We start from the raw sequence: 27,789 nt of genomic DNA on the forward strand, positions 1-27,789 counted from the left end.
GGCACCGCTGCCCCCGGGGGTTGCTACAAGAGGCACCGGGCAGCGCAGCCTGGACAGAGGCGGACACGGCTGGGGGGCAGGAGGCATCTGTGGCGCTGCCGGGAGCAGGGAGGCAGGGGTTAGGCAGGGGCGGGGTTGCCGGCGGGGGGCCCTGGGGCTGTGCCAGGCAGTGATGCAGTGCCCACCCTGCTGGCACTAGGCCGGGCTGTGCTGGGGGGTCTCCAGGACTGGCAACTGCTGTCTGAGTGCCAGGCAGAGGCAGGAGGAGCTTCAGGATATATTTATTCAATTTAGTAAGCCAACTTCTCAATTTCTTTTTAAGCGGGGTCAATATTTTCCACCTGGTCCTTTCACTGGCTGCTTGTCTCGACCACAATTCAAGCAATGCATGGAGCTTAAGTCAATCACAAAGGTCAAAATCCACACCTGATGGCCCCTGGTTCCCAACAGAGCACCCTGTGGGGTCTCTGCTCCTGAGTCCAAGCCTCTCCCCCTGGGCACCAGTGCTGGTGGCAGCAGGAATAGCCCCTTGGCCCAGCAGGAGAGCAGTGCCCTGCCTGGGCAGAGGAGCAGGAGCAGGGGCCAGGCCAGGCACTGGGGTGGGTGCAATGGAGGCAGGCTTTCAAGGAGGGGTGGGAAGCGCGGGGACAGGCAGCAAGGCTTCTTGGGAGCTCTCCCATGATGGGGCTAGGCTGGGTTTGTTGCAAAAGAGAAATGGGGGGCTGGAGTGTTTGGGCATTACCCCTCCCAGTGGAGAGCCTGCCTTACAGGGACGTTGGCACCCACAGTGCTGGTTGCTGAACAAGCCCTGGGACCCATGGTGCAACCTCAGGGGGCTCTTGGGGCATGGGGGGAGGATTGACCCTGAGGGTTCAGAGACAGACAGTGCAGAGGAGGGAAGGTTTGTGTAGAGGCTGCAGCTGCCCCCGGGACAGCAGTGTTGTGCCTTGCCCATGTCTGTGTGCCCCTGAGCCCAGCCAGTGACTGCCTTGCAGACTGGGGTCTTGATCGTTTGGCCCCCTGGGCAGGGGAGGAGGCAGCGATGGGGTGAAACTTCTGCAGGGCGCCCGTGCTGCTTTAGGAACTGGTCTCCGACACTCATAGTCAGACCCCTGCAGCCCACTGGCTGCTTCTCCTCCGTGCTGCAGCCTCCCCTCATCTTCCTCTCCTGGAGTGGAGCAGGGCTGATGTGGGCTCGGCCCTGCTCAGTCCTGTTTCGGTGGCTTGCTAGCCATGATGTGCACTCCCACGGTCCCGGTGATCAGCACCCCCAGCACCAACAGCAGGATGAGCCCCTTGGCCTGGCAGTAGGAGAGTGATGAGGCCTGGACAGGCATGGTTGCTGGAACTAGAGCAAGGTAGAGGAACAATGCCAGGGGGAAGGGACTGGTGCTTCCCACGCTGTTTGCCCTGAGTGGCAGCAGGGATAGGCCAGCCCCTGGGGTACTTCCAGGGCCAAGAGGAGCCCTGCAGGGAGCTCCATGGTCTGGGCCCTCCCTGCACAGAGATGGTGCATGTGTCTGCCTGGGTAGGAGGGTCAGAGCAAATCTGCAGGGGAGGAATTTGGGCTGGAGAGTGGTGCAGCATCTGCCTGGAGTCAGGTGCCTTGTGGCCCCCCCAACAGCCTTCACCATGAGGACCATTCTCCCCAGGTGTGGGCTGCATGTAGCTTCCCCACAGGGCATGTTACCTGCACAAAGGGCCTTGACATAGGCCATCGTGGAGCTGCTGCTGGCGGGGTTCTGCACTGTGCACGTGACGTTTATAAGAAGATCTGGGTGAGTAATGATCACGATGGATCCTTGACTGAACATACGGAGGGGCTGTGGGGTGCTCCAGCTGTACGTCACCTTGTTGCCTCCATTGGGGATGGTGCAGCTCAGGGTCATGTTACAGGACCCATTCACACAGCTCTGGGCATTGCAGTGAATCATGGGCTCTGGCAGCCGCTCTGCAGGGAGAGGGAAGGAACCAAAATGGGAGGATACAGGTGTGAAGGGAAGAAACCAGCACCTCGCCTTCCTGCAAGCAATTATCTAAGACACTACCGGGACAGCACATCCCCTGAGACCACCAGGTGACAGAGCAGAGAAGATAAAGGCCTATCAGCCCCCGCTCAGGCGATGCTGGATGGTCCCCGTAGCAGGCCCTGGGGATGGAAGACCCCCAAAGGGATGTGTCTGGTGTGAGATGCCCCTGATGACTGATATTTCTGTCCAGGAGTCCTTGCTCAGAAATATCCACACTTGTGTGCTCTTAGCGTGGAGGTGACAATGGTGCTGCACAATGTGTATTTACTCTGGCTGCAGCTGTAACGCTCACAGCCCGGATCTGTCCAGTGCACCCCGCTTGGCTGATGTAGGGAAAGCAGAGACTGCTGCCCTGGACTGGTCACAAGTAGGAGTGCTCATCCTGCCCCTTCCAGGGAGGGGGATTCACAGCCCCTGGAGGTATCCATCCCCTTTCCTGTGCCCTTCCAGACCTTTATATTAAGTAGCTGTTGCATTTCACCTGCAGAGGAGAGACTGGTGCAGGGGCTTGCTGGGCAGAGACTGTTTAATTCCTACACTTTCAGTGTTATTTTTGGCACAGATTAAAATAAGGTACAACTCACCATAGATGTGCAGTGTGAAAAGCCTGGTGAATTGGCTTTTATCTGTGTTAACTTGAGCTGTGTAGGTCCCCGCGTCCTCCAGCCTCAGGTCGGTGATGTGCAGTGAGAGGCCATCATTGGGGATACGCAGGCGGCCCCTATACCTCCTGCCCGACACAAGGACACTCGGGGGGTCTCCAGCCATTGCTAGACTCTCTGTGCCAATCATCCAGGCAGCATTATCTAATGTCTCCCCTGCCGGGATCTTGAGAGGAAACATGACCGTCTCCCCTGGGGTCCCAACCAGCTCTGTTGGGGCGGCCTCTGGGGTCCGGACCACCTCTGTTGTGGGGGCTTCTGTGCCTGCTCCAGACCATCCTGCATTTGATGGGAGACAACACGGATTGAAGGCAGTGGTGCTGGATCCCCGCGCACACGGGCATTGCCTTTCCCAGCCCCAGGCCCACACAGCCTGGGGCTCTGCCTTCTTCCAGGAGCAGGAGGAGGAGCAGGAACCCAAGGCCCGAGACCCAGCTCCACCAGTCTGCCAGGCTCTCGGAGGAGCCAGACTGGGATGGAGGCTGGGGCAGCTAGAGCGTCCTCACAGATGCTAGGCCCCTTCCTCTGGTTTCATTCAGGCCAGGCTCACGAACCAGCTCCATAGGACCCAGGAAGATGCTAAACATCCTTGGTCCCCCTCGTATGTGTGGTGCAAAGCGAGCACTTACCTGTGTAGTTGCACAGCGGTTCGACATCGATGGTGGCCATGCCCCAGCTGATGGCATTGCTGACATTGCAGTGATAGAAGGTGTTGCTGCCACTTTTAGTGATCTCCAGCTGCAAATCGGCTTGATGCTCTTCGAGCCAATGGTCTTCTGGGGCTGGGCTGGAAGATACCCCTCGAGACCAACTGTAGGTGACCCAGGCAGATTTGGGCACCAAGCAGGACAGGGTAAGGTAGCACCATCCACGCTCCTGGGAAGTAGATGCCTTGATGTTGGGCTGCTGGACACGGTCTGGAAGAAGAAGTCCCAGTGAGAGGGGCTGGGTGCCTCGGGGGTGAGCACGGGGGGAAAGTGGCACCCCCAAACTCACCAAGCACAAACAGCCGAAAATTACTGGTGATTCCAGAGCCATCCCCCAGCATCAGGTCCATGGTGTAGAGGCCACTCTCTTTCTCCGTGACCGAGTTAATCTGCAGCGAGAGATTCCCAGGGTGGAAAGAGACTCTGTCAGCAAAGGGCAGTAATGGATTGGCCGAGGTGCTGTTCTGATCGTGTCTGAGGATCCAGTAGCCCTCTAAACGCAGTTTCACTTTCCAGTTGATTGCCACCCAGGACGACGGCCATGTCTTGGGCTGCAGCTGAACCGTCTCCCCAACACCAGCCATCACTTTTACTTCTTGACAACCTGGGGGTTCAGAAGGGCAAGGGGGAGAGAAGGGTTCACAGACTCCTCAGCTCTTTAGAGAAATAAAGACTGCCACACACTTCTCTCGGGTTCGAAGGGCACTTAGGTGCAAGCCGTGTCTTGCATTTTCAACAGAAGAAGTAGAAAAGATGCATCTCCCTGGAAGCTCATGCTGCTTTTCGATATCCCTCATTCTAGCCCAGTGCTCCCCTCTGCAAAGCATGGCACAAACACAGCTCCCAAAGATGGTCTCTGCTCTAAAGACCCCTTCTCCCATGCCTGAGCTCACCCCACACTGCACTGAGGGAAGAGCAGCCCCTTGTCACTCACCTCCAGCTTGGAGGAGCAGAAGGAGGGAGAGCAGGAGGGGTCCGAGAGCCCGCATCATCCCGGCTGAGTTGCGCAGGGCAGGCGAGTGCAGACCAGGCAGTGGAGAGCAAGGTTATGTGGCCAGGCTGAAGAAGTCAGATGGAGAAATGATGAATAATGAGGAAGCAGGCTGACTTCTCCCTTGAGTGGTCAATCCGGCAGGCCCTGAGCACCCCACAAGTGCAAGCAGCCCTGCATAAATCAGGGCTAAGATGGCTTGAGCAGGGCTGGGTTGTGAATGCATCACCCAGCAGCAGAGGAAGTGTATGAAGAGGCCCACGGCAGTGTGACCAGATGCTGTGTCTCCCTTCCAGCACCTTCAGGCCCCAATCCTGCCACGGCTTGCCAAAACCCCGACTCAGCAGTGTGTCCCGCAGCACAGAAACCCCACCCCTCCACAACCCAGCCTGCCAGCACTTCCTCCTGGTTCCTTCATGGCTGCACAAAGTGGGAATAGGCAGAGAAGAGCAATAAGGAAGGGGGCAGATTCGGGGATAGAAGAGGTTAAAGGAGGGCAGGGGGTTAATACTGCCATCCCTCAGCAGCTCAGCCAGGATCCATAGGGCTGCCCACCCTTTCCCCTCTCCCTTGCTCTTCCAAGCTGGGACAGGAGCCAGCCTCAGCCCCGGCATAGCCAAGAGCTTTGTGCGCTGAGCTAGTGCAGTACAGGCTATTCCTGTTGTTGTTACCTGCCTGACAGACCCAGGATCAGGTCAGCAACTGCCAGGGAGTCAGGAAACAGGTCACAGCCCGACTGTCCACCGATCACACCCAATGCATGAGATTAGCACGGATCCAAGGGCTGCTTTTACATCAAAATGCCACTGTTCACGCCTGCCAATACAGTGAGGATGAGGTATGTACCAGCCACGGGATGTCCAACTTCCCCCCACCCAGGCCCACCTGCCTCGCTGGCTGAAAAGAGTAAATCCTGCTCGGCCAGCTGAACCGTCTCAGTATTTCCAGGATCCCAGGGCTCTAATCCAAACTGGGTCCTGTGTGCACGGGGAAGCTGCGGGTTGGCATCCTAGTGAAACTGCCAGGAACATTCCCCAGCCCCTGACTCACTGACCTGAAATGCCCCTTGTTACCCCCAACAAACGTGCTGCCCCATGACACTTCTCTGCTAAGTGCTGAGCAGATGGGCTGAGATTGCTTCCCATGACTGCACGGCTGCAATACCGGAGGACTGGAAAAGGGCCAATGCGGTCCCCATTTTCAAGAAGGGGAGGAAGGAGGACCCGGGCAACTATAGGCCAGTCAGTCTCACCTCCATCCTTGGCAAAGTCTTTGAAAAAATTATCAAGGCTCACATTTGCAAGAGCCCGGCAGGACAAATTATGCTGAGGGGAAACCAGCACGGGTTCGTAGCAGGTAGATCATGCCTGACTAATCTAGTCTCTTTTTATGACCAGGTTACAAAACGCCTGGACACAAGAGGAGGGGTGGATGTCGTATACTTAGACTTCAGGAAGGCCTTCGATACAGTATCCCACCCCATACTGGTGAACAAGTTAAGAGGCTGTGACGTGGATGACTGCACAGTCCGGTGGGTGGCGAATTGGCTAGAGGGTCGCACCCAGAGAGTCGTAGTGGATGGGTCGGTCTCGACCTGGAAGGGTGTGGGCAGTGGGGTCCCGCAGGGCTCGGTCCTAGGACCGATACTCTTCAATGTCTTCATCAGCGACTTGGACGAGGGAGTGAAGTGTACTCTGTCCAAGTTTGCAGATGACACAAAACTGTGGGGAGAAGTGGACACGCCGGAGGGCAGGGAACAACTACAAGCAGACCTGGACAGGTTGGACAAGTGGGCAGAAAACAACAGGATGCAGTTCAACAAGGAGAAATGCAAAGTGCTGCACCTAGGGAGGAAAAATGTCCAGCACACCTACAGCCTAGGGAATGACCTGCTGGGTGGCACGGAAGCAGAAAGGGATCTTCGAGTCCTAGTGGACTCCAAGATGAACATGAGACAGCAGGGTGACAAAGCCATCAGAAAAGCTAATGGCACTTTATCGTGCATCAGCAGACGCATGACGAACAGATCCAAGGAGGTGATACTTCCCCTCTATCGGGCGCTGGTCAGACCGCAGTTGGAGTAATGCGTGCAGTTTTGGGCGCCACACTTCAAGAGGGATGTGGATAACCTGGAGAGGGTCCAGAGAAGGGCCACTCATATGGTTAAGGGCCTGCAGGCCAAGCCCTACGAGGAGAGACTAGAGAACCTGGACCTTTTCAGCCTCTGCAAGAGAAGGTTGAGAGGCGACCTTGTGGCTGCCTATAAGTTCATCAGGTCCTCCTTCCTCACCTTTTTGAAAATGGGGACCACGTTGGCCCTTTTCCAGTCCTCCGGGACTTGGCCCGTGCGCCACGAGCGTTCAAATTTTCCCGCCAGTGGCTCTGCAATGATGTCGGTCAGTGCCTTCAGCACCCTCGGATGGAGCTTATCCGGGCCTGCCGACTTAAAGGCATTCAGTTCTTCCAAGTGACTCTGCACCATCTCAGGGTCTACGCATGGCAGTCTGGCGCCTTGCTGCTGCCTCTCTACACCCCCAGTGAGAGACTCGTCGTGCCCCTCGCTTAGGAACACTGAGGCAAAGAATTCGTTGAGGAGTTTGGCCTTGTCCCCCCTCTCCGTCACCAATTGCTTCTGCCCATTTAGCAGGGGTCCTATTCCTCCCTGGGCCTTCCTTTTACTCCCAATATATCTAAAAAACAATTTCTTGTTGTCTTTTACTTGGGATGCCATCCTCAGCTCCATGGTAGCTTTTGCCTGTCTAACTGCCTCCCGACAAGCACGAGCAGAGGAGGTATATTCGTCTTTGGTGATCTCTCCCTGTTTCCACTTTTTTTGTGCTCCCCTTTTGGCCCTTAGGCTGCCCTGGATTTCTCTGGTCAGCCAGGGAAGCCTCCTGGCTCCTTTCCCTCTTTTGCCTCGCATGGGGATCGTCTCGCTTTGTGCCCGAAGGATCGTTTCCTTAAGGCACAGCCACCCTTCTTGGGCTCCCATCACTTCAAAACTCTTACTCTGCAGTGCGTCCTTGACTAATCGCCTGAGTTCATTGAGATCAGCTTTCCTAAAGTCTAGCACTTTCACCCTACTAGTTACCTTACCCACTCGACGTTCACATGACCTCAGAACGTCACATCTAGTCCCACCCCCTGCTCAAAGCAAGATCAGCCCCAGCTGCATCATCCCATCCAAGGCTTTGTCTAGCTGGGTCTTAAACACCTCCAAGGATGGAGATTTCACAGCCTGTCTGGGAAAACTATCCCAGTGCTTCACCACCCTCCTGGTGAGAAAGCTTTTCCTAATATTTAACCTCAACCTGTGTTGCTGCAACTGGAGCCCATTGCTCCTTGTTCTGTCATCTGCCACCACTGAGATCAGTGCAGGTCCATCCTCTTTGCAACCACCCTGCAAGGAGTTACAGGCTGCTATTAAATCCCCCCTCAGTCTTCTCCTCTGCAGACTAAGTAAGCCCAGTGCGCTCAGCTTCTCCACACAAGCCATGTGCCCCCGCCTATGAACCGTTTTCATTGCCCTCCACTGGACTTTCTCGAATGTGTCCACCTCCTTTCTGTAGTGAGGGCCAAAACTGGACACAGGACTCCCGATGTGGGCTCCCCAGTGCTGAATAAAGGGGAAGAATCACTTTCTTCTATCTGCTGGCAATGCTCCTACCAATGCAGCCCAGTACGGCATTAGCCTTTTTGGCACCAACAGCACACTGCTGGATCATATTCATCTCCTTTTCCCCAGGTCCTTTTCTCTGGAGCTGCTGCCCAGCCAGTCGGCCCTGGTCTGTACCGCCACATGGGATTGCTCCGTCCTAAGTGCAGGACTTTGCACTTGTCCTTGTTGAACCTCATGGGACTCCTTTTGGCCCAGTCCTCCAATTTGTCTAGGTCACTCTGAATCCTAGCCCTACCCTCCAGGGTAGCTGCTACTCCCTGCAGCTTGATGTCATCTGCGAACTTGCTGAGGGTGCACTGCATCCCATCCTCCAGGTCGATGATGAAGACACTCAACAAAACCAGCCCGGGACTGATCCGTGAGGCACTGCTCTTGATAGCAACGGCTTCTGTTTGTCAAATGTGGTTAACTTTAACTGGGAGTCTCTCTTCCTTGCTCATCTTTTCCTTCTTAGGTGGGGGTATGTTTGCTCTCACTGTTCCTCTTTTGCTCAGGCTATATTTATTCAATATAGTCAGCCAACTTCCTGTTAAGTTTGAAGGCAAGGACAGTATTTTTCCATTTGCTCCTTTCGCCAGATGCTTGTCTTGACCACAATTCAAGCTTAGCATGCAAGTTGAGCTAAGCACAAAAGTCAAACCAGCCCTGAAGGCCTCTGGGTCCGAACACAGCACCCTGCAGGGTCTCTGCTCCTGGGTCCGAGCCTGTGTAAAGCCTCCCCCTGGGCGCCAGGGCTGGTAGCAGCAGGATGAGTCTCTTGGCCCAGCAGTAGAGCACTGCCTGCCTGAATGGAAGAGCAGAAGCAGGGGCCAGGCTGGGCACCTGGGCGGGCACATCCGCAGGGCAGTTGTTCGAGGAGGGACAGAAGTGCAGGGGCAGGTGGCAAGGCTGGCCAGGAGCTCCCCTCTGCTGGGGTTGGGCTGGGCTGGGCTGGGCTGGACTGGGCTGGGCTCACAGGAAAGGGGAAATAGTGTGGGGAGACCTTGGGCACCAGACCTGCCAGTGGAGACCCTGTGCCTTGTCCAGTCCTGTTTTGGCTGCTTATCAGCCACAATGGTCCCAATGATCAGCGCCTCCAGCACCAGCAGCAGGACGAGCCCCTTGGCCTGGCAGCAGGACAGCGATGAGGAGTGGGAGGGTGGTTGTGCTGGAACTAGAGCAAGGCAGCGGCTCAGAGCTGGGGGAAGTGGCTGGTGCTGCCCCATGGTGTTTGCCCTGCAGAGCAGTGGGGTTGGAGACAGCCCTTGGGGTGCTTCCAGGGGGAGGAAGAGCCCCACCAGGAGGTCAGGGCTGGGCCGTCCCTGCACAGAGATGGTGTGTGTGACTCCCTCTGTAGCAGGGTCAGGGGAGATTTGTAGGGCAGAGATTTGGGGTGGGGAAGGGGCAGCATTTAGAGTCAGATGCTTCCTAGCAGCAAACATGCAGGTCTGATGCTTGTTCTCCCCAGGTGAAGGCTGCGCAGAGCTTCCCCATAAGACATGTTACCTGTGCAGAAGGCACTGACACAGGCAGTCATCGTGGAGCTGCTGCTGATGGGGTTGTGCACGGTGCACTTGACGTTTACTGGAAGATCTGGGTGAGAGATGATCACGCTGGATCCTTGAGTGGTCGTACTGGGGGCCTGGGGGTCTGCGGCACTCCAGTTGTAGGTCACATTGCTGCCTCTGTTGGGGATGGTGCAGCTCAGGGTGGTGTTACAGAGCCCATTGACACAGCTCTGGGCATCGCAGTCAATCATGGGCTGGGGCAGACACTCTGCAGGAGGAGGAAAGGAACTGTAAATGGGAGGATACAGGTGTGAAGGGAAGTAAACAGCACCCTGTCTTCCTGAAAGCATCTCCCTGAGACATTACCAGGAGAGCAGAGCTGCTGAGAGCACCAGGTGACAAAGCAGACAGGAAAATGCCTATTAGCCTCACCTTGGGCGATGCTGGGTCCATGCAGGAGGCTCCTGGGGGTGGAAGACCCCCGCAGGGATGTGTCCATGTGAGATGTGCCTGCTGACTGATATTTCTATGCAGGCTCCTTGCTCACAAATATAGACACACTTGAGCTCTTAGAGCAGAGGTGACAAGGGCACTGCACAAAACATGTCTTCACTCCGGCTGCAGCTGCAACACTCAGATCCTGGATCTGCAAAGTGCCCCCAAGTTTGCTGGTGTGTGGTGAAAGCAGAGACTGCTCCCCTGGACCGGGCACAGAAACAGCTGTGCTAATCCTGCCTGATCCACAGAGTGGGATTCACATCCCTGCCAGTGTATCCATCACCGTTCCTGTGCGCTTCCAGGACATTTACTGATTAGGCTGTTGCATTTCAGTGGGAGGGGAGAGATTGTCTTTGAGGCTCGGTGGGCAGAGACTGTTTAACTCCTGTCAAGTGTACCTAAAAGTCTGATATTTCTATGCAGGCTCCTTGCTCACAAATATCCACACTCATGAGCTCTAACAGCAGAGTGACAAGGGCGCTGCTCAACACGTCTTCACTCCGGCTGTGTGGTGAAAGCAGAGACTGCTCCCCTGGACCGGGGCACAGAAACAGCAGTGCTAATCCTGCCTCTTCCACACAGTGGGATGCACATCCCTACCAGTGTATCCATCATTGTTGCTGTGAGCTTCCAGGAAATTTTTTCTAATTAGGCTGTTGCAATGTGAGGGGAGAGATTGTCTTGGAGGCTCAATGGGCAGAGACTGTTTAACTCCTGTTAAGTTAACCTAATTGTCAAGTTATTTTTGCTGCAGAGTTAAAAACAACCTGCATTCAACATAGAGGCGCAGTGTGAAAAACCTGGTGAATTCCCTCTTGTCTGTGATGACTTGAGCTGTGTAGGACCCCGCGTCCTCCAGCCTCAGGTCGGTGATTTGCAGTGAGAGGCCGTCGCTGGGGACACGCAGGCGGCCCCTATAGCAATTCTCTGACACAAGGACACTCGGGGGGGGGGGGGGGTGTCTCCTGGTGCCATGCTTGTTAGACTGCCTGTGCCAACAGTCCAGCCAGCAATGTCTAATCTCTCCCCTGCTGGGATCACAAAGACAAAGGTGACCGTCTCCCCCAGGGTCCCGACCAGCTCCATGGAGGCTGCATCTGCACCTGCTCCAGGCAGTCCTGCACCTTGAAAGGGAACAACACAGATTCAGGGTGATGGAGCTGGACCCTACCACATACACGGGCATTGTCCTGCCCAGCCCCTGGCCCCTTTGCCCACAGAGCCCCAGACACTGGCTGCTGAGAGGGCCCTGCCCCTGCCTTGTCTATGGGGGCGTGGCACAGCACCCCCAACTCTGGGCACTCATGCCTGCTTCTAGCATGGTGCCAGGACCAAAGGGTCCAAGGCCCCTATCTCGCAGCCAGGGAGGAGCAGCTCTGGGGCTCTTGTGCCTCCTGTCCTGGCCTTTACTCCCCACCTGGCTCCCCCAAGCTGCCAGCCTCGCCTTGCCCCACTGAACTCTTACCTCTGTTTCCCCCAGTTTCTTCCTCTCCCTACCCCTGCTGCAGGGCTTGCACTGCCCAAGAGCTCGGGGCTGCTCGCACCCTTCCTGCAGGCCCTACCCTTGCCCAGGCAGCACCAGGCTCCTCCTCACCTTCCTTCACCTTTGTCCAGCCCAGGTGCAGGGAGCATCCCAGCCAAAGGCCCACCCTGAGCCCAGGCTGAAGGCAGCAGCACCAGGGGCAGGACCTCCCAGCAGCCACCCTGCACCTTCCCTGTGCCAGGGATCACTCTGGAGCCAAATGGGCCATGTCTAGCACCAAGCACCGGGACTTCTCTCAGCTCCAAGAGCCTGGCCTGGTCGCCAGCTCTGCAGGTGCCTCTCCACTGCAGCCCGCAGCTCCCCCCCAGCCCCAGCCCTCCAAGGCTGCTGTTTCCTCCCTGGCCTGGACCATTTCTGGACAGGTCCCCTTGGGGCAGGACCTTCTGCACAGACCTAGGAAGGGAAGCAAGGGGTGGCAGCTCTCAGGATGCAGGATTTGGTATCCCCACTCAGATCTGCTGGGCACACAGCACCAGTCACTGAAACAGCAGATAACATGCACCCCAGCCCCCAATGCCACCACTGAGGCTGCTTGAAAAGGGAACTGGGGGGTCATCTGGCATCGGAAAGCCTGGCACGAAGGGAGTTTGACATGGGCAGTGTGGATGGCTAAGCGGACACTGAGGGCCAGGGTACAGCCAGATGGGGCCCTGGGGCTGGAAGGAGGGTTGACCATGGCAGGGTTCAGAGACACAGACGTGCAGAGTGAGATGGTTTATTCATAGGCCACAGCTGCCCCGCAGGGCTCCTTGCGTGGGAGAGGAGCAATGCCACAAGCTCTGCAGGGGGAACCCCAGCAGTGGGAAGGACACAAGCTCCTTGCATCAGGCACCTGCCCAAGGTGGTGCAAAGAGGAGCCCAGCTCCCTGCGCCACCTCCTGCTCCAGCCTTTGAAGCCTCTGTGCTGATACGGGGCCAGGAAGATGGGCTGTGACCCCTGCAGACACACCGGCTGCTTCTTCTCCGTGCTGCAGCTGGGACATGAACCCCTTGGAAACTGCAGGCAAACATCTCCCGCAGGCCCTCCCTCCCAGGTCACGTGTAGCGCACATCCCTACCAGGGTATCCAACCCCATTCCTGTGCCCTTCCAGACCTTTTGATTAATTAGCCGGTTGCATTTCAACCGTAGGGGAGAGACTGCCATGGTGGCTTGGTGGGCAGAGACTGTTTAACTCCTACATTAATGAGTTAACTTTGAGACAGTTAAAAAAATAGCACTCACCATAGATGTGCAGTGTGAAGAGCCTGGTGAACTGGCTTCTATCCATATTGATTTGAGCTATGGAGGACCTTGCGTCCTCCAGCCTCAGGTCAGTGATTTGCAGTGGGAGGCCATCGGGGAGCTGCGGGAGGCCTTCATACCGACTGTTTGTCACAATGACACTCAGGGGGTCTCCTGGTACCACCGTTGCTACCCTGCCTGTGCCAGCAGTCCAGCCAACACTCTTTAATCTCTCCCCTGTCTCATGCTGGCTCGGTCATCCCTTTATCAGAAAATAATGGCTCGGAAACATGGGTGGAGGTGTGGGGAGCTGCAGGATGGACGTAGATGCTCAGCGCCTGCAGCTACATCGTGACGTGAAGGTGAACATTTCCCTTGCACCCGTGACATGATACCAACCCTGACAGACTTGCCTGGCAAAGTCTACTCCACTTTCTTGCCAAGAAAGTTTTAAGAGACCCAGCACCCTCAGCTCCTTGTTGCACTTATAAAGCTATAACAAATACCAACAAGCTATAAATTTAATGATAGAAAAAGATTCTTTCCCTCTATGAAATGAGCTATTAGTCCTTGTGTTATCTTAGCTGCAAGAGATTTTTACCTACTCTTTTATCTTGGATATAGACATGTGATGAGTGTGTCAGGTCTCTGCCAACAATGTTCCTTTTAAAGGAAGCATCAGTCTTATTATTTTATGGCTGGGGTCTGGCACTGAATGCCTGAAGCTCCACTGTCTGTAGGCCTTAATGGGTCGTGGCCATGGTGGAGACTTTTTTTTTCTTGTGGCAGTCTTGTCACTACAACCGTCTTGCCCCAGCCACTGTCTTGCATTTTTCTGCAAGAGACACTGTCCAAACATTTACAGCCAGCACCCATGGCATGAGAGCAACCTTGAGGGACCTGGCCTGCAAAGCTTTCTCCATGGGCTGTATTGCTCATGCACTGCATCAGGGACCGGGCTCAGGCACTGGGACTTGCCCCCTACAGACCCATCGGCTGCTTCTCTGGGATGCAGATGGGACAGGAACCCCTTGGAAGCTGCAGGCAAATGCCTCCCTCAATCCCTCCCTCCCAGTGGGTGCAGGGGCAGTTTGCTGGGCCCCGTTCAGTCCCTTTTTGGCTGCTTGCCAGCCACAACATGCACCGCCACAGTCCCAGTGATCAGCAGCCCCAGCACCAGCAGCAGGATGAGCCCCTTGGTCTGGCAGTAGGACAGCGACGAGGCTGGAAGAGAGCAAGGCAGTGGGTCAGAGCTGGGGGAGCAATCAGCTTGTGGCAGGGCTGCAGTCCCTCCCTGGCTGCAGGTGGGCAGGAGCAGGCAGTACCGGGGAGGGGGAGCCCTGGGCTGTGAACAGGGGCCAGAGCGGGACATGCCTGTTGGAGTCAGGCGCCCAGAGTGGGGCAGTCCCAGTGCCCGATGCCAGGTCTCTCACAGCATCACTCGGAGCAGAGGAAACACCCTTTACTGTAACTGCGGTGACGGTGAGCCTAGGCCTGTTTCTATGGAGCAACGGAGAAGTGATGCTCAAGCAGCAGCTCAGCCGGTCATCACAGGGCCAAGGAGTCACGGCACAGCTGGGCCACCTCGTAATGTATCCAGCTGTTTTCATGCTGCTGCTGCCAGGCTACAAGTCAAACCGGTGCATTCCTGTGTGGCTGGGTTAAAGGTCCGCTCAGTGCATCCCTATGGCAGGCTGACCTGTAGTCTGGGGAGCCAGGCCTGGTCTGCCGGTCAACGCAATGAATTCTGTGCATCAACCTGTTGTCCAACACCATCGACATCAGTATGGGCTGTCACTTGACAGTACTTAGGTGCCTAATGCCCTCTACATCAGGGGTGGGCAATTATTTTGGGCAGAGGGCTGCTCAATGTCTTTTGGCAAGCTATCAAGGGCCGCATGGGTAGCCCCACCCCATCAGTTGCCCCACCCCTAGTCATCATCTTGGGACCGGACATCCCCCCACCCTGACCCCTGGCCTTTGCCACTGGAAGTCCCTCCCCTTGCACAACTTACCAAGTAGCAAAGGGGTTGTGACCTCTCTAACATCCTGCCCCAGCAGTGGGGTTTCGGGGGCACCAGACCTCCCCCAGAACTTTCCCCCTACCTGTGGCAGCTGGACCCAAAAGCTGAAGCTGGCTTCCCACATGCTGCTGGGCACGGGACAAGCCCGGCCAGGTTGGCACCAGCCAGCAGAAGTGGTGGCAAGGCCGTGTGCCGCTCGGGACCGGTCAGCGCAAGCAGGGGACTGGCTGGCCGGGCTCGTCCTGTCCTGAGCGGCACACGGCTCCGCCACCACCTCTCCTCCCTGGTGCTGACTGGGCCGGAGCTGCAGCCCAGCCGCTGCTTCCCCTCCCCAGGGCTGCCCAGCCCGACCCTGTACGGTACGGCACAGCACAGCACAGGGAAAGCCTGCCCAGCAGCCACTTCGCTGGGCTTACCTGCAGGGCAGGGCCCTTCCCAGTCCCGCACAGGAGGCAGAAGCCAGCCCAGACACTGTTTCCCTTCACCAGCACCACAGGTTTTGGCCCAGCCCCCCTGCCCCTCTCAAGCTGCAAACGTGGCCTGAACCGAGCTGGGCAAGGCCAGCTGGGGCGGGTTAAGGTCGGGGTCGGTTGCCTCTCAACCAGAACCCAAGGAAACAGCCTGAGGTGCTGTCACTGGCAGCTGGTGCCACCGGAGGCTTTTAGAGAGGCAGCTGCCATCACGTGGGTTTTGAAGGGGCTCCGCAGGCTGGAGGGAAGTGCTTGGCGGGCTGCATCTGGCCCACAGGTCATATTTTGCCCTGCTTTACATCCACAAGAGCAAAGTGTCTAAATACCTCCCAAGGCCCAGCCCTAAGTGTCTGGCCCATGAGCATGCAAAGCTTGGGAGCAGGGAGGTGCAAGTCTCCAGCAAATATTGTTCTCTGGCTTCCTGAGGGAAGAACTTGCTTGCAATGGGAAGCTCATTTCTGCTTTGGGGTGAGGGGGGCCCTCAGACTAGCCGGGAACAATCTTTAGTCAGGTTCCTGCTAAAGGACATTTACCTGTGGCTGGGAAGCGGCACACTGTTTTGACATGGATGGTGGCCATGCCCCAGCTGGCTGCATTGCTGGCGTTGCAGTGATAGAAGGTGTCTTTGCTGCCCTCAGTGATCTCCAGCTGCAGCTGGGATTGATGCCCGGGGAGCTGCTGGTCCCCTGTGGCTGGGCTCCAGGATGCACCTCGTGACCAACTGTAAGCGACTCTGTCAGTATCCTGCACCTGGCAGGACAGGGTCACGTTGCACCGTCTGAGCTCTGCGTGAGCAGAGAGCGCTGTGAGTTTGGGCTGCCGGACTCGGTCTGGAAGGAGAAGTCCTGGTGAGAGGGGCTGAGGGCAGTGGGTGCCCCCAAGGAGGTGAGATTGGGGGGAAGCAGGGCCCAGATACTCACCAAACACAGACACACGGAAGCAGGTGGTATGGGTAGTGCCGAATGGAGATGTCATATCCATGAAATAGTTACCACTGTCCGACTTGTTAACCAGCTCAATCTGCAGTGAGAAATTCTTGGGGTGGAAGGTGACTCTCCTACCTAGCGGGGAGGCTGTGTTGAGCTCCACACGACTGTCCCTATTAGCAAGTTCCACAATCCAATACTGCACTCCAGAGCTGAGTCTCATTCTCCAGGTGATTTCGTCCCAAACTGACGGTTGATTTTCTGGCACTAACCACACGCTTTCCTCTGTAACCACAGCCACTTCCATTTCTTTACAACCTAGTGCTTCAAAAAAGACAGGGAGCAAAGGGGAGCAAGGTGTTAATGCACCCCTGTGCACAGCTGGGTACCGGGGGTGTAGCAGGGATGTTCCTGCAGGGATGTGCCATGCTCTCAGCAGAGGCTCCCACCCCTGCACGTTTCATCCAAATAAGACAAAAAACAACAAAGTTATAGATATTTCATTGACTCCCCATAATACCCTATGGCCGGATCTCCAAGGCGGCTCTGAAGCTTCAGAGCTGCATCGGCCAGATCGAAGCAGAAACCTGGTCTGGATCTCCGGATCGGATCCCTGGAATGGGAAGCGGCCTGATATAGCCAGATCCAGTAGCTGCATACTCGCACAGGCCTGGCAACCACCTCTTGGGGCTGAGACAGTCCTTGAAGAGCAACTGGCAGGAAACTCCACAGAGCACAATCCGATTTACATAACAGCCGCCCAGCCCAGGCCCGATGTTGCTGCTCGGTGGCATGTATGAGGGGCTTTTAACTTTCTGAGTTGTGTCCTTACCCTCCCGCCCCTCCCATGCACACCACACACCGAACAAGCAGCCCCTTCTTCCTGCATACTCCTCCTGCCTGGAAATTTCCAAAGCTGCAAACGCTTCTTTCGAAAATGAACTCTCTCACCCCCACAATTTCCCATTCTGAAAACACCTGAAATCCAGACCTCTTTGACTGACGTCCAGGAGACATTGAGAACAGAAACTTTCAGGGGACAGGGAGCAGATGTTTCCAAGCCCGCTAGGCTGTTTGCAGGCTGCCTGCCTTGAGTGTCTGTGCAGTGCTCGGTGTTATCCCCTCACCCCTGGTACGAGGGACAGTGCTAATACTCCTGAAAGTGCCAAAGTGGCTGCAGCTCCCAGGAGATCCTGTGCTGGGGCAGCGCTGGAACGAACAGCACCATGGCAAGCCTGCCTATAAGTTCATCACGGGGGCACAGAAGGGAATTGGTGAGGTTTTATTCACCAAGGCGCCCCCGGGGGTTACAAGAAATAATGGCCACAAGCTAGCAGAGCAGATTTAGATTGGACATTAGGAAGAACTTCTTCACAGTTCAAGTGGCCAAGGTCTGGAACGGGCTCCCAAGGGAGGTGGTGCTCTCCCCGTCCCTGGGGGTCTTCAAGAGGAGGTTAGATAGGCATCTAGCTGGGGTCATCTAGACCCAGCACACTTTCCTGCCTATGCAGGGGGTCGGACTCGATGATCTATTAAGGTCCCTTCCGACCCTAACATCTATGAATCTATGAATCTATGAAAAGCCCAGAGACCGTCCCTGCCTTGCAGAAACCAGCAGCCTGCTCTCACCCCAGGGTTACCCAGATGAGTGGTGCAATCTCCATCCCTGGAGGTTTCTAAGGCCCAGCTAGACAAAGCCTTGGCTGGCATGATGTAGCTGAGGCTGGTCCTTTCAGCTGGGGTTTGGACTAGATGCAACCTCCTGAGATCCCTTCCCACCCCCATTTTCTGTGGTTCTATAACCTCTCCTGGCTTCCACAGAGGAAAATGCAGCCCCTTCCACCTACCCTGAGCTTGGAAATGCAGAAGGAGGCACAGCAGAAAGAGACAGAGAGCTTCCTCCATCACAGCACGCATGAGAAGGGTGAGCATGCGGCGGGGAGTGAGACTGCAAGGAGATGTGGTTACAAGCCAGGACGTACATCCCCTTCTTAGCAGGGGCCTATGCTCCTGCCCTGCTATGGTGATGGTGGGAGCATGCAGAGGCTGGCTGAGAAGCATCGTCCGCACTGCGCACACTCCCAACACAGCAACCGTGTGCTTCCTCCTCACGTTCCTTCTCCTCCGCAGTTGGGCACTGGCCATACAGTGCAGAGCGAGACATGTGTGAAGCTGCAGAGGAGAAAAGCTCATGCTGATTCTGTCACCCCTTCTGCAGAAAATATCGGCACAAGAGACAGAGGTGGAGGTGGGGGGAGGGGGGAGTTGGGGGATGGAGATGGATGCCCTTTGCCTGCAGCTGCACCGCGAGGTGAATGGGGACATTGCCCTTGGCACCCATGGCATGAAAGCAACCCTGAGGGACCTTCCCTGCAACACCTTCTCCATGGGCCTTATTGCTACTTTCTTGGTGAGGAAGTTTTAAGAGACTCAGCACTCCCTGTTGGTTGTTGCATTTATAAAGCGGGTTTTTAAACCTAGTATTTTAAGAATGACACAACACAGAAAGCCTTGCTTTAATAACTACCAACAAGCTATAAAACTAAATGACAGAAAGACTCCTTCCTGCTATGAAATGACTTATTAGTCCTTGTAGTATCTTTGCTGCAAGAGATTTTTACCCAAGCAGGCAGGAAGCAGTTGATGGCAGCTTTCACAGTGTGGGTCCTTCACTCATGCGCTTGTGGTATTACAAATATCTAAAGTGGTGTAACACCTTAGATATCGGATGCCTGCTTTGAGAAATGCGGGGATGTCACATACAGGACACTTTTCCTGTATTCAATGCACATTTTACAGGTTTTGCATTAAATGTATATTTAGTCTTTTGTTGCTAGTTCAATTGAAATGTATATGTAGTTTCCTTTCCTTTTCTAGTTACACTGACTCGGTCATTCTTTTTCTTGCTCTTTTAGCTTGGACATACACAGGTGGTGAGTGTGTCAGGTCTCTGCCAACAGTTTTCCTTTTAGAGGAACCATCACTCTTATTATTTTATGCCATGGGTCTCGTATTGGATACCACAAGCTCTACTGTTTTCCCAGTGCCTTAATAGGTTGCAGCCATAGTGGAGACTTGTTTGTTTTTTTTTCTCTCTTGTGGCCGTCTTGTCACAACCCAGTCTAGCCCCCACCACTGTTTTGCATTTTTCTGCAAGAGACACTGTCCAAGCTTTTACGGCCAGCACCCATAGCATTAGAGCAACCCTGCGGGCCCTGCTCTGTAAAGCGTTGTCTATGGGCCTTATTGCCACTCTCTTGGTCAGGAAGTTTTAAGAGACTCAGCAGCGGCCGTTGCCATGAAGCAAACAGAACCTGGTGTGTGGGCAAGCACTTTCTGGGGCCAGACAGACATCACACAACCCCGAAATCTCTGCACTGAGCCAGTGGGACACTGGGGAACAGCTGGGCCTGGACCAATGAGGCTGCAGTAACAGCAATCATCTGAGCTTGGTGTGTGCCAGGGAGAGGAAAGTAGGCCATGCCTGAGTGGTGCCCTTGGGGGGCTGGGAGAGGCTGTATATCCATGCTGACCCTACTTCCAGGAGGACCAGTCAGTGTCCCTGGCTCTGGGGCAGCCCCATTGGGAGACTGCCAAGGCTGAGGACCCCTGGCTTCAGGTCCCTGCCTCTGGGGCAGCTCAGCCAAGGAAGTGGTGCTTCCAGCGCTGTGGATTCAAACCGGGTTCTCGGGGGGCGCGGGGCTGGAGGGTGGGGGGCACAAGCCCAGGGACCCAGCCCCACTGGTCTGCCAGTCTCTCAGATGAACCACACCGGGGTGGAGGGTGGTGCAGCTAGAGCATCCTTAGTGCCAGGCAGCTCTGCAAGGCCCCTTCCTCTGGTTTCATCCAGGCCAGTCTCAGGAACCAGCTCCATAGGACTCAGGAAGGTGCTTAACATCCCTGTCCCTCCTTGCATGTCTGGTGCGAAGGGGCACTTACCTGAGAAGTTGCACAGCAGTTTGACATCATTGCTGGCCTTGCAGTGAGAGGTGTTGCTGCTGCTTAAAATGATCTCCAGCTGCAACTGGGCTGGGGAGACATGCACGCAGGTTGGCTAAGCTTTGAGGGGAGCTCCAGTGATTGAGGGCAGTGCCCGGCCTTCGCTTTGTGCCATGCACAAAGAGGGCAATGTTGTGGGTGCAAGGCAGGCCTCCAGGCCTTGGGTCTGATCCCAGCTCTTTCTGGCAGGACCCCTGGCACAAGTGACAGTGCTAATACTCCTGTAAGTGCTCATGCAGCAGCAGTTCACAGGCGCTCCCATCCTGGGGCAGCGCTGGAACAAATGGCACCACAGCAAGACCAGAGACTGTCCCTGCTTTGCAGAAACCAGCAGCCTGTACTCACCTCAGGATTACCCAGAGATGTGGTGCAATCTTCACCTTGCAGGCTTATAAGGCCTGGCTAGATATAGCCTTGGCTGGGATGATGTAGCTGGGCCTGGTACCACTTTGAGCAGGGGCCCGGATGAGATGAGACCCCCCCAGAGGTCTTTTCCCACCCAATTTCCTGTGATTCCATAACCTCTACCAGCTGCACCCGGGATAAATGCAGCCCCTTCTCACTCACCCTGAACTTGGAAATGCAGGAGGAGGCACAGCAGAAAGGGACACAGAGCTTCCCCCATCACAGAGGACATGTGAAGGGCAAGCAGGCACCAGGAAGCAAGACTGGAAGGAGTCAGAAAGAGACATGAGTGAGGAGGACCCAGGCCAACTTCCCCATGCAGAGCTCCATCCTGCAGGTCCCGAGTGCCCGCGGGTGCGTCCAATACGGAGGACCTTACTAGAAACCAGAATTGCTTTCATTGAGACTGAGACATGCAGATGCCCTTGCCAGAAACAGCGAAGGCATCAAGTACTGAAGTAGATCTGAGACAGCCAGAGCGAGGTGGCCTTTCAGGCAGGCTCTGCCCCTGCCTTGATATGGTGGGAGCTTACAGAGACATGATGGAGAGGCATGCTCATGCTGCACACACTTCCACCGCAGCAGCTGTGTGCTTCTTCCCTCCTGTTCCTTCTCCTCTGCAGTTGGGCACTCCCAATACAGGGTGCAGAGCACTCACAGCAGTGCCAAGAGGTGTGTAAAGCTGCAAAGGAGAAAACCTCATACCTGTTCTGTCACCCTTTCAGCAGGATATATCAGCACAAAGACAGGCATGGAAGAGGAGGGCCGGGGAGATGGAGGTGGACACCCAGCACCTGCAGCTGCACGTCGAGGTGAATGGGAACATTCCTCTTATCACCCAAGGCATGAGAGCAACCCTGAGGAACCTTTCCTGCAATGCCTTCTCCATGGGTCTTATTCCCACTTCCTTGGTGAGGAAGTTTTAAGAGACTCACTGCCATGGAGCTATTGGGACCTGGTGTCTGGACAAGCACTTTTTGGGTCCAGACATATATCACACAGCTCTGAAATCTCTGCACTGAGCCAGTGGGACACAGGGGAACAGCTGGCCCTGGACCATCCAGACTGCAGTAACATGAATCATCTGGGCTTAGCATGTGCAGGGAGAGGGGGAGGGAGAGGCAGGACATGCCTGAAGAGTGCCCTCGGGAGGCTGGGACCCATGCTGAGCCCCGCTACTTCCAGGAGGACCAGTCAGTGCCTCTGGCTCTAGGGCAGCCCCATCAGGAGACTGCCAAGGCTTTGAGCAAACTCCTGTCCTACTACAAAAAACCAGGCTGCTCCAAGGCTGAAGACCGAGCCCCATGGGTCTGCCAGGAAAATATGTCATATCACAAGTCCCATCAGCCAGATCAATTCCAAATCAGTGAGTCATTGAAGAACCATATGTGGTCCTCCGACCTGCAAACATCCTCCTCCCCCAGCTCAGGCTTCAGCTATTTCCAAATCCTTTGGCAGGCATCCCACCTGCAGGCCCAAGACTGAGGGCTTGGGGTTCGGGTGCCACCGAGTTTCATTTGCCATCAGCCCTACAGCCACAGGACCATGCTAAAAACGAGTCTCCCTTTTCCATGAAGTCAGGAGTAGCCAAAATCTTCCCGCTGGAGATGAAGGTGGGAGGCTAACTCTGCATTACCCGGGGCAGGGTACTACCCCGCCCAGAAAGAGCTGCTCGCTGCTGGGAGGAAACCCGCCTGCCCGGGCACAGTCTTTCCCCTGCCAGGTGAGGCCAGGAGGGGCAGGAGGCGGCGCGGGGCCCCGGGCATCCCGGGCACGGCGCTGGGCGGCCGCAGGCTCGGGGCCTGGAGGCGGCGGCGCACGGACACCGCTCCCGGCCGGACACGGGCTCCCCGGGCCCGGCCCGGCGCGGCGAGCGGCGCACACGGAGGGGCCCGGCCCGGGCTGCCCGCGGGGAAGGCGGCGGCGGCGGCGGCACCGGGGCCAGGAGCTCCCCGCGCGGGGTCAGCGCCGAGCCCCACGGCCCGCGTCCAGCGCCGAGCACCGGGGCTGCCCTGCTGCCTGCCCGGCCCGGCCCCCGGCTCCAAGGGCCCGGCCTGGCCGCCAGCTCTGCCGGTGCCTCTGCCCTGCAGCCCCGGCCTGGCCCGGGCACGGAGCGCATGTCAGGCGGAGCAGCAGCGTCCGCGGCGCGGAGCACGCACGAGGAGCCGGGGCTGCCCCTGGGTGTCCGGCCCGGGCCCGGGCAGCGAGGCCGGCGCGGGGCGGGGCGAGGCGAGGAGCGGCCGGGAAAGCAGCCCGGAGCCGGCTCACCTGGGAGCCCAACGAGCTGCAGCTGCCCCGGGCTGTAAGCGTCTCCCTGGCGTCCTTCCTCCGGATGATTTGATCACCCCTCCTGCAGCACATAACGGCCCCTGCCCCTCCTGGCCAGATGCCCCGGGCACCGCTGCCCCCGGGGGTTGCTACAAGAGGCACCGGGCAGCGCAGCCTGGACAGAGGCGGACACGGCTGGGGGGCAGGGGGCATCTGTGGCGCTGCCGGGAGCAGGGAGGCAGGGGTTAGGCAGGGGCGGGGTTGCCGGCGGGGGACCCTGGGGCTGTGCCAGGCAGTGATGTAGTGCCCACCCTGCTGGCACTAGGCCGGGCTCTGCTGGGGGATCTCCAGGACTGGCAACTGCTGTCTGAGTGCCGGGCAGAGGCAGGAGGAGCTTGAGACTGGAGCCGTCCTCCTCCTGGGGACAGCATCAGTCCCCCTCCGCTCCGAACTGGTGTGGACGCAGAGACAGCAGTGCCCCTGGTGACACGAGTGTGCAGGGGTGAGGGAGTGGAGGGAGCTGTTGCATCCAGTGATGCTGTATTGGGTCTTGTACGTGGTAAGGGGACTAAGACACTGTTGTCCTGAACTAAAAGCAAGTTTATTGAACCCTTTCAGATACAACCCTCAATGAAAAATGAAGCATTATCAGGACTTATTAATCTGTGAACTGTAGTTAGTCAAAGCAAAAAAAAAGATGCTCACCACCCCAAGGTTGAACAGAGGCAACATCTCTGGATGGGTAGTCTGTGAGGTTTGACCAAGGTTCCTGACTCCTTCGTCTGAGTTCTGGATCTTGGATCAGTGACCGGATCACCCAGGACTAGGTGCACAAGGGTCCGTGCCCTCTCCTTTCTTTACATACCAGATAGCTTGCATTTCTTAATACAGAAAATAAACGTAATGCTTCCTCCTAATGCAGGGGCAGACAATTATTTTGGGCAGAGGGCTACTTACTGAGTAGGCAGACCAGGGCAGATAAATATTAAGTTTCTAAATGTTTTAGGGGCCCCGCAGGCTGGATAGAATGGCTTGGGGGGCTGCATCCAGCCTCTGGGCCACATTTTGCCCACCTCTGTCCTAATGCATATTAAAATTTTCCTTGTGGTTGCCAAATATAGTTTCTTTTAACTGGTATTCTCTACTCCAAGGTGATACTTTCATTCTTAGGTGGGGGTAGGTTTGCTCTTTTGTTCAGGCTATATTTATTCAATTTGGTAAGCCAGCTTCTCGATTTGTTTTCAGGCTGGGACACTCTTTACCCATCTGCTCCTTACACTGCAAGCTTGTCTCGACCATCATTCAAGCAAAGCACAGAGTTTAAGCTAAGCACAAAGCTCAAAACCTGGGCCTAAAGGCCTCTGGGTCCCAACAGAGCACTCTGCAGGGTCTCTGCTCCTGGGTCCAAGCCTGTGTAAAGCCTCCCCCTGGGCACTAGGGCCGGTGGCAGCAGGTACAGCCCCTTGGCCCAGCAGTAGAGCAGTGCCCTGTCTGGGTGGAGGAGCAGGAGTAGGGGCCAAGCCGGGCACCGGGGTGGGTGCAGTGGAGGCAGGATTTCAAGGAGGGGCAGGAGGTGCAGGGACAGGACAGGCAGCAAGGCTTGCTGGGAATTCCCCCTGATGGGGCTGGACTGGGTTTGCTGCAAAAGGGAAATGAGGGGGAGGGGGGTGTTTGGGCATTACCCCTGCCAGCGGAGAGCCTGCCTTCCACAGACGTTAGCACCCACAATGCTGATGGCTGAACAAGCCCTGGGGGCCACGGTGCAACCTCATGGGGCTCTTGGGGAATAGCTGGGGGAGGATTGACCCTGAGGGTTCAGAGACAGACAGTGCAGAGGAGGAAAAGTTTGTTTCGAGGCTGCAGCTGCCCCTGGGACAGAGGTGTTGTGTCTTTCCCATGTCTGGGGGCCCCTGAGCCCAGCCAGTTACTGTCCTGTAGACTGGGGGCCATGGTCTGTTGTCCCCGCTGGGCACTGTAGCAGGCAGCGATGGGGTGGCACTTCTCCAGGGCGCCCGTGGTGCTTTAGGAACTGGTCTCTGTCACTTGGAGTCAGACCCCTGCAGCCCACCCGCTGCTTCTCCTCCATGCTGCAGCTTTTCTATCCTTCCCGAGCAGAGCAGAGCAGGGCTGGAGTGGGCTGGGCCCTGCTCAATCCTGTTTCGGCAGCTTGCCAGGCATGATGTGCACTGCCACGGTCCTGGTGATCAGCAATCCCAACACCAACAGCAGGATGAGCCTCTTGACCTGGCAGTAGGACAGTAATGAGGCCTGGGCAGGCGTGTTTGCTGGAACAAGAGCACGACAGAGGGTCAGAGCCAGGGGGAAGTGCCTGGTGCTGCCCCGTGGTGTTTGCCCTGGGGGGCAGTGGGGATGGGGCCAGCCCCTGGGGTCCCTCTAGGAGCAGGAGGAGCCCTGCAGGGAGCTAGGAGGCTCGGCCCTCCCTGCACAGAGATGAAGCGTGTGCTTCTCTGGGTAGCAGAGTCAGAGCAAATCTGCAGAGTAGGGATTTTGGGTGGACAGTGGTGCAGCATCTGCCTGGAGTCAGGTGCCTTGTGGCCCCACAGCAGCCTGCACCATGAGGACCATTTCCCCCAGGTGCGAGCTGCATACTGCTTCCTCACAGGGCATGTTACCTGCACAAAGGGCCTTGACAGAGGCCGTCGTGGAGCTGCTGCTGGCGGGGTTCTGCACTGTGCACGTGACGTTTATCAGAAGATCTGGGTAAGGAATGACTGCGATGGATCCTTCAGCAGTCATACTGGGGGGCTGGGGGGTACTCTAGCTGTAGGTCACATTGTTGGCTCCTTTGGGGATGGAGCAGCTCAGGGTGATGTTACAGGGTCCATTCGCACAGCTCTGGGCATTGCAGTGAATTGTGGGCTCTAGCAGACGATCTGCAGGGAGAGGAAAGGAACCGAAATGGGAGGATACAGGTGTGAAGGGAAGAAAACAGCACCTCGCCTTCCTGCAAGCATCTCCCTGAGACACTACCAGGAAAGCAGAGCCCCCGAGACCACCAGGTGACAGAGCAGACAAGAAAAAGGCCTATCAGCCCCACACTCAGGTGATGCTGGGTCCGTGTAGGAGGCCCCTGGGGGTGGAAGACCCCACAGGAATGTGTCTAGTATGAGATGCCCCTGGTGACTGATATTCCTATGCAGGGCTTCTTGCTCACAAATATCCACACTTGTGAGCTTTTAGCGTGGAGGTGACAAGGGCATTGCACATCATGTCTTGACTCTGGCTGCAGCTGTAACGCTCAGAGCCTGGATCTGTCCAATGCCCCCTGCAATGGCTGATGTGTGGGGAAAGCAGAGACTGCTCCCCCAGACCAGGCACAGTAACACGAGTGCTCATCCTGCCCCTTCCCCGGAGCGGGATTCACATCTCTACCCGGGTATCCACCCCATTCCTGTGCCCTTCCAGACCGTTATATTAACTAGGTTGTAGAGGAGAGATAGACACGGAAGGTCGGTGGGCACAGCCTGTTTAATTCCTACATTGGGAGAGTTATTTTTAATCGATTAAAAAAAAAAGACCGAACAAACCAGCACTCACCGTAGACCCGCAGTGCGAAGAACCGGGTGAATTCACTTTTATCCGTGTTGACTCTAGCTGTGTAGGACCCCGCGTCCTCCGGCCTCAGGTCGGTGATGTGCAGTGCGAGGCCGGCGTTGGGGACACGCAGGCGGCCCCTATAGCGCCTGTCTGTGACAAGGACATTCGGGGGGTCTCCTGGTCCCGCCGTTGCTAGACTCTCTGTGCCAATCGTCCGGCCAACATTATCTAATGTCTCCCCTGCCGAGATCTCGAGAGGAAACGTGACCGTCTCCCCCAACGCCGGCCTCGCACTGCACATCACAGACCTGAGGCCGGAAGTCGCGGGGTCCTACACAGCTAGAGTCAAGAGGGATAAAAGCAAGCTCCGGACCATGCTGCACTTGGCGGCGAACAGCACGGATTAAGGGGGATCCCCGCGCACACGGGCATTGCCCTGCCCAGCCCCGGCCGCTCGTGCCTGTTCCGGGTGCAAGGTCCCTGTCCCGGCCGGGCAGGGGCAGCTCCGAGGCTGTCGTGCCGCCGGTCCCGGCCTTTCCCCCGGCCTCCCCCGCCGCCGGCCCTGCCCCGCTGCGGGGCTCGCCCTGCCGGGAGCTCGGCGCTGCCCGCGCCCTTCCTGGGCCCGCCCGGCCCGGCCCGGCCCGGCCCGGCCGCGCTCCCCGGCCCGCGGCAGCGCCAGCAGGAGCAGGAGGAGGCGCGGGGCCCCGGCCATGCCGGGCACGGCGCTGGGCCGGCGGCTGCGGCCGCTCCGGGGAGGCGGCGGCTCCGGCCACGCTGCTCTCGGCCCGGGCCAAGCGGGAGGCGGCGGCCACGGACCCACAGCCCGCCCGGATCTGCCGGCCGCACAGCCCCGAGCACCCGCACGGCAGATAACACCCACGCCCGTCCCCGTGCTCTGGTCCGGGCTGCTTGAAAAGGGACCCGGGGCGGGGGCAGCAGAGAGCCCGGCACGAAGGGAGGTTGAAGGGCTCCTGAGGTCTGTGGTGCAAGCGGATGGGGCCGTGGGGGAGGAGACTCGATCCTAGCAGGGTTCAGACACACAGACCTGCAGAGGAGGAACGTACTCAGAGGCCGCAGCTTTTTTTCTTATACTTTTTTATTTTTGAGTAAAATGATGTGTCACACATACACCTTGTAGTCACTGTTCATCACCTCCTTAACCCACCAGTAGAAAGCCCACGCACTGTTATAATAGAAGCACCCCAGAATAGCGCTCCCACGCAGGGGTCTCAAGGCATCGTGTCCCTCCAGCCCCATCTCAGTCCAGTCCCTGAACACGGGGTTTCAGACTCGGTTCATTTGCTGTCCGTTTCACAGGA

General features: G+C 56.9%; 2 protein-coding genes across 8 annotated transcripts; both read right to left on the reverse strand.

Moving 5' to 3' along the window:
• Positions 1–265: 265 nt before the first annotated feature.
• On the reverse strand, positions 266–27,471 carry LOC109285658 (uncharacterized). Its single transcript, XM_059719075.1, has 16 exons — positions 26,471–27,471; positions 25,693–25,806; positions 25,084–25,197; positions 20,180–20,269; positions 18,353–18,412; positions 16,235–16,564; positions 15,848–16,144; positions 13,949–14,044; positions 9,555–9,824; positions 9,066–9,222; positions 4,334–4,446; positions 3,689–4,003; positions 3,322–3,609; positions 2,615–2,971; positions 1,691–1,951; positions 266–1,348 (listed from the first exon to the last, which is right to left on the reverse strand). Exons 1-16 carry the CDS (start codon positions 26,769–26,771, stop codon positions 1,206–1,208), a joined length of 3,306 nt encoding a protein of 1,101 aa, XP_059575058.1. The 5' UTR covers positions 26,772–27,471; the 3' UTR covers positions 266–1,205.
• LOC109284405 (natural killer cell receptor 2B4) lies at positions 6,626–23,184 on the reverse strand. Of its 7 annotated transcripts, none has more exons than XM_059718988.1 (5): positions 22,913–22,930; positions 16,235–16,564; positions 15,848–16,144; positions 9,989–14,044; positions 6,626–9,824 (listed from the first exon to the last, which is right to left on the reverse strand). In XM_059718988.1, the coding sequence occupies exon 5, from the start codon at positions 9,488–9,490 to the stop codon at positions 8,465–8,467; it is 1,026 nt and encodes a 341-aa protein (XP_059574971.1). In that variant the 5' UTR covers positions 9,491–9,824; positions 9,989–14,044; positions 15,848–16,144; positions 16,235–16,564; positions 22,913–22,930; the 3' UTR covers positions 6,626–8,464. The 7 variants fall into 7 exon arrangements, with proteins under 7 accessions (XP_059574971.1, XP_059574970.1, XP_059574974.1 ...); XM_059718987.1 differs by lacking the exon at positions 22,913–22,930 and adding an exon at positions 16,761–16,863; XM_059718991.1 differs by lacking the exon at positions 6,626–9,824 and having other exon boundaries at positions 12,297–14,044; positions 22,913–23,184.
• Positions 27,472–27,789: the final 318 nt, after the last annotated feature.

Source organism: Alligator mississippiensis, chromosome 15 (assembly GCF_030867095.1).
Source record: "Alligator mississippiensis isolate rAllMis1 chromosome 15, rAllMis1, whole genome shotgun sequence".
Classification (NCBI taxonomy): domain Eukaryota; kingdom Metazoa; phylum Chordata; order Crocodylia; family Alligatoridae; genus Alligator; species Alligator mississippiensis.

Coding starts and splice junctions, on each gene's coding strand:
- LOC109285658 (XM_059719075.1), bottom strand. CDS start 26,771: ATGTGCAGTGCGAGGCCGGCGTTGGGGGAGACGGTCACGTTTCCTCTC. Junction 9,825..13,948: donor GGCGGTGCATGTTGTGGCTG/GCAAGCAGCCAA, acceptor CTCCTCCTGCAG/AGTGTCTGCCCCAGCCCATG. Junction 9,223..9,554: donor TGTCAGTGCCTTCTGCACAG/GTAACATGTCTT, acceptor GCCTTGCTCTAG/TTCCAGCACAACCACCCTCC.
- LOC109284405 (XM_019492737.2), bottom strand. CDS start 18,433: ATGAGCTTTTCTCCTCTGCAGCTTCACACATGTCTCGCTCTGCACTGT. Junction 16,565..18,087: donor TCTGCATTTCCAAGCTCAGG/GTAGGTGGAAGG, acceptor TCTTTTTTGAAG/CACTAGGTTGTAAAGAAATG. Junction 16,145..16,234: donor CTTCCGTGTGTCTGTGTTTG/GTGAGTATCTGG, acceptor TTCTCCTTCCAG/ACCGAGTCCGGCAGCCCAAA.